General features: G+C 34.8%; 1 protein-coding gene across 2 annotated transcripts in view; it reads left to right on the forward strand.

Annotated features, from left to right (window-relative positions):
- Positions 1-3,284, forward strand: part of LOC131029739 (cleavage stimulation factor subunit 50) — a 190,871-nt gene extending 187,587 nt beyond the window's left edge. For both annotated transcript variants that reach the window (XM_057960378.2, XM_057960379.2), the window contains exons 13-14: positions 2,208-2,264; positions 2,362-3,284. In XM_057960378.2, the coding sequence (XP_057816361.1) occupies positions 2,208-2,264; positions 2,362-2,517 (213 nt within the window). In that variant the 3' untranslated portion in view covers positions 2,518-3,284. The remainder of the gene's footprint in view (positions 1-2,207; positions 2,265-2,361) is intronic.
- Positions 3,285-6,000: the final 2,716 nt, after the last annotated feature.

Raw genomic sequence — 6,000 nt, forward strand, 5'->3', positions numbered from 1 at the left:
GATTCAATAATCGGATAATTACTTTGAACGATATACACAAGTATATATAGAGGTTACAAGACAATGTTCTATAATTAGAACATAATGTTAAAGTAAAAGATTATAGAGCTCAATGCTAAATTAAGCGTGAAAGCTAATTTAAGCTTAAAAGTTAAAGAAAGCTTAAAAGCTAAATGAGTCCACAACTAAAAATAGAAGATGACCATTATAGAAGATATTAATATTTTTTTAACACCGGTAACTTAGAATAAACCTTATAGACACAATAACATCATCAAATAGAAGCTAATTTGATCACATACACAAGTATACATTGATCACATAAGTATAAACGCAAATTGTAGTTGAAGGAAATAGCAAACTTTGATATATAAATATTTTCAAATGTATACAGAACTAATGGAATATGAATCCATGACATCAAATGTTCTAAACAAATATCAAAACAATAACAAGTCTATGGCTTAGAGGAGCCTACAACCCTCCTACGAAGGCATCTATGGTAGGTCATGGATGATTTAACAACCATAGTCTCTGCCTGTGACTTCATGCCACCCTCATTAACATTAGTTGTGCATGTGTCTGCTTGTTCTCTATCCTCCTTCTCTGCCACGGCTATAGCATCAGCCTCTCTATTTGCTTGGTCGACCCAATCAAGGTCTTCGTCACTAAAGACAAGATCTGTAACCTCAGTGATCCACTCAAATTCTAGATCGATCTCCTCTAGCATGATCAGGGTGGAGTCATGGTCCAAAACCTGTCTCTGTCTAAGACAAAGGTTGTAATGAACAAATACTAGATCTTTCAACCTCTCCATAGACAGTCTATGGCGCCTCTTGGAGTGTATGTGCTCAAACATACTACAATTGTGCTCACAACTGGAAGCATTGCATGGTTGGCTCAAAATGCAAATAGCTATTCTTTGAAGATTTGGTGTTTTAGGACCACACATTTGCCACCATCTATCTGAGATGAGAAAAAGAACAAAAGATCAATCTCATTTCCAATTTCAAGAAGTTTCAAGTTCATACATTTAATAATAAATTTAATATCATAAAATTAATTCCAACAAAAAATCAATCTCATTTACCATCTAATGGACATGTGGTAGGCCTTTACCAAAAAAAAAGTGTACAGTTGTCTCAGAAACCAATATGTGGATAAAGCTATTGGCTAAGTGTTCATCTCTGCTCTCCCATTGAAAGGGAGAATTCCAACATTATGACTTATAATTTATGTGCAACATTAATTAAGGGGTGTTTAGAATCTTTGATATGGTTCCTCGTAAATTACCAGAAGACTATTCAGACTTGTCACTTATTGGAATGATTCTCAAACTGTTATATAAGTCAATGATATTTGTTCTTTCAACAGAACAAATGAAGATATCTTGCTGAAATTAATATCTTGTTATGCATGTGTTCTGGACAATGAAGCAAAGCATGCTTGTTTCACGCCTTAAGCTTTAAAGATTTTGACTTCACATGGTCAAGTTGTATGTATCCAATTCAAGAAACTTACATCCCAGTAATGGAAACAAAAGATGAAACTAGAAATAAGATTGAAGAAATATAAAGTTACATTCTATAAATTTCAATCTAAAGTTTTCCAGAGGATGAAATTTCTGATATCAAGCAGCTAATTATAGGTTTCATGTTTATGTATCTATGCTGGTGTTGGCAAAAGAGATGGTCCTGTCTATGTGATTTGTTTTCTATGCCTCAGGCCCAACTGCATAGGTTTCATGTTTATGTCGACATGCATGCTCTCTCTACTAGTTATATTATATATATAAGAAATTAGATCACAGATAAATCATATTCAGTTTCTACTATCGTGGCCTAGGGATTTAAGTTTTCAGTTATTTCTTCTCAATCATTAGTTGAGATTTTGGTGCATTTCAGTTTTCTTCTTTCATTTCACTAATTGTGTTAACTGCTGTTTTTGTCCAAATATTCTTCGTTATGTACACTTGATATTTTACTTATGAAGTGAAGGTCTGTATTGTAATATTGAACTACTCTTTTGATTGCCCATCTGATATGCAAATTTTGTTATAAAATCTATTAATTGGCAATCATAACTTTTCTATTTGTTTTCTCAAGCAGGTGATTATGCATATACTAGAGCTTTTGTTTTGTTAACAGGCAAATAATAATTGTAAAATGCTTTGTTCCAATAATGGTTGCAAAATTTAATGGTGGCAGGCAGTTTTCAACCATACAGAGGAGTTTATTTTGTCAGTCGATGAACAGCACACTGAGGTATTTGGTAGATTCAATAGTCATTTATACCCAGCCAAGTATGTTTTGAATGTGTGTGTGTTTGGCATTAATAAAAATGAACAAACGTGTGCATTAGGTGGTTATCTGGGATGCTATGTCAGGGGTGATTGTTTCTCGCTGGCCGTCCAACCATAATAGTGTACCTCGATGGTTAGAGCATTCACCAACTGAAGCAGCTTTTGTCACATGTGGAACGGATCACGCTGTGCGCTTTTGGAAAGAAGCCCAGTAAAAGGCATAGGTTGTATTTTCCTTATTTGGGCTGCTACTGCTTCAACTCCTTTCAGCTTCAGAATCATTCAAGACTAATTACTCTGTAAATCCCAAAAATCAAGCAGATCAAGAGAGGGAATGATTAGTCATTGTCAGCAGCTTTTACAGCTTTATTGTGGAAATGTAATTCCTTGTTTATTGAGAGGAGCTGTAATGTTTGATGCAGTTTAATTCATTTGTATTTATATGAGGAACAATAAGATTTTAATATTAACCCTAGAACTTATGCCTAGACTTTTGGCATTCAAATTAATTACTACCAAAATCATCTATTTGGAAGCAGAAATTGATAACATGAGTGAATAGAAATCGCAATCTCATTAACTATTTAGCAGAAAAAGATACATATATAGGCCCTCTTGGATGGAAAAGTCATGTCTAGGAGGAGTTGAATTAACTACAATGGAGAGAGGAGCTAACTCAAAGTGGAGGCCTTGATGGCACCTAATTGCCTCTAATCGAGGAAGCTCACGCGCATATCTGTTTCCTAGAAGATAAGGATATTAATCTAAGTAAACTTAACACCAGAGGTGCAATGATATATTACACAAACAGAAATATGGATATAGTTCGTTGCTCCTTATTTTTCTAAAGCATTTGCAATGGCATTGTAACACCCTACAATGACATCGACATGATGTGCATGTAATGTCCCCTTATGTGATGACTTGGAAAATAGTAACGTTTAACTTATAAGAATCAATTGCAAGAGAATTCTTTCCTCAATCGATCAAATAATGCTTAAAGTGACGATAATAGAAGTTCTTTGATTGCACAATGATAGTTTATAATATCTCTTTATAAATGATTGTTTGTATGAAATATAATTTTTTTTTTTTTTTGATAAAAGTGGATAGAACCACTGACTATATTAAATTTTAGAAGTTTTTTACAGTGATTGGTTCAAAAAGCACTGAAGAGAAAGAACCAGTAAGAAAACCCTTCAGTTTTGCTTAAGTAACACAAGCCTATTCTACCCAATACCAAATGCCCATTGGCATAGTACATCAAAAAACCCATCCCAATTACATAAGCCGCATTAGATATAAAGGAAGCCGCCAACAAAAGCATATAGAAGGAAGATTAAAGTATGATCACCGAAGGATGCGTATCCATTGCTACCAAAAACACCAGTCTGAACTGCCCCTGTCTATGAAACACAATTTTTCAAACCACTGGTTAGAATGATACCACATAGTAGAAATGAAACCATAATCAGAGACCCTATCAAAATAAACATTGTGATCAAGTATAGCAGAACCCACACCAAAGAAAATCCACACCAAATAAGGAGGTTGATGAAGATTACAACTATGCCCTTCTTTACTTCAAATATTCCAAAACCGAGGAAGGGATTTCATCTACACTTACCTCCCGCGTATTAGCTTCACTGTCAATGGCTAAGTTAGCTAAGAAATCTGCAATCTTATTCACTTCCCTATAACAGTGGGAAATCAAAAAGGAATCAAAAAAATCTAATTTTTGCAAAATATGATCAAGTATATATTGTAATTGCCAACAATCCGACTTCTTTTTCATGACACTTTGAATAATAATCATAGAATCACTCTCAATTATCAAGTCCTTAATTCCTAAAGATATAGCCATATCCAAACCAAAGGACAAAGCAAAGAATTCTGCACAATTGTTAGACTTGAAATCAATCACATGACAATGAGCCTGAACAAATCTTACCTTATGATCATAAATTACCATACCTGCCCCTGCCAGGCCAGGGTTCCCACGAGAAGCACCATCAAAATTCAATTTAAAGTGCCCTTGTGGAGGAGGTTTCCAGCAAGCAAATTTTTTCTTACTTATAGCATTAGTCTTATTTAAAATAGATTCATGAGAAGGTAACATTGATAACATTCTCCAAACTTGAGTTACCCTACCATCCCAATGAGAAAAAGAGGTAAGTTTTTCCAAATTCTTATAGATAAAAGACAAAGCAACTTCAGAGATGGAAAATTCAATCCTCAATAAAACCTCAGCCAAGGAAGAACTTGTTTGTTTAAAAATCCTATTATTACGCTTTAACCAAATATTCCAAATCACAATAGATGGAGAAATAATCCAAAGACATGCATAGAAAGATGAGGCAAATATGAGAGACCAGGGTCTAAAGTGGGAAAGGAGATCCTTACCAATAACAAAGGATAGATTAAGCTTTTCAAACAACCACTGCCAGCAAGCATAGGTAAAATCACAGTGAAGAAACAAGTGTGCAGAGGTTTCTAAATTTTTATTACAAAAGACACAAGAAAATACTGCAATAATACCCAACCTGTCCAACCTCATTCCTGTAAGGACCTTGTCCTACACTACTAACCAAGCAAAAGCACCAGCCTTTGGGAGGCAAGCCATATGCCAAAACAGCATGTATGGCCAAGTAAATAAATCTTTAGCAACCAAGAGAGAATTATAGCCATCCTTAACTGTGTACTTACTAGAGATATTCCTTGTCCAGATAAGCTCATCGTCAGCATCAGAAAGAATTATTACTCTCTCCTTTAACATCTTTTCATATTCCAATTTCACATTTTGATCAATATCTAAAAACTCAATTGATTTCCATTTTGCCACCTTAAGCTTCCCACTATACTCAATTTCAAAATAATCAACCACAAAGACACCCCAAAGGGAAGAAAGAGTGGAAATTAAAGGAGACCAATCCCTCGAGTTCACCAAAGGGGGATGTCCATTCCAAACTTCCTCCCAAAACCTGACCTTTCTACTATTATGAACAATCCATGAGAGACGAGGCAAAATCACTGATCTAAATTTACATAGAAAATTCCAAATAGCTGAACCGGACGGTAAATTAGAAACTTGAAAAACATACTCTCTTGGTCCATTATTTAAATATTTAGCAAACATAATTTGTGCCCAAAAGGAGAATGGTCTCTCATACAATTTTCAAACCAACTTAGCACCTAAGGCTAAATTCTGACTTTCCAGACTCCTAATGCCTGTGCCCCCAAGGTTTTTCGGCAAACAAACTTTATCCCATGCTACCAGAGGGAGTTTCTTCTTATGTTCTTTATTATTACTCCAAAGGAAGGACCTAAAAGTATCTTGCAAACTAACAAGAACTGCTTTCGGAGACTGCAAAACAGACATGAGATAAATAGGAACAGCATTTAGGACAGACTTAATAAGAACAATCTTACCAGCCAAAGATAATCATCTATGATTCTAGGATAGGATCCTTCTAGAGATAACTGAAATGATCTTATCCCAAAACTCAACTCTATCCTTCTTAATGAAGAAAGGTATACCACGATAAGAACAAGGAAGATTTCTAGATGCAAATCCCCAAAAAATCTTCAATCTATCCTGAACCAATTGTGAAGCATGAAGGAAAAAAATCTTTGACTTATCAACATTGACTCTCTGACCAGAAAAGGATGCATAATTTTGCATTATCCCCTTTATCACT

Source organism: Cryptomeria japonica, chromosome 9, assembly GCF_030272615.1.
Source record: "Cryptomeria japonica chromosome 9, Sugi_1.0, whole genome shotgun sequence".
Classification (NCBI taxonomy): Eukaryota; Viridiplantae; Streptophyta; class Pinopsida; order Cupressales; family Cupressaceae; genus Cryptomeria; species Cryptomeria japonica.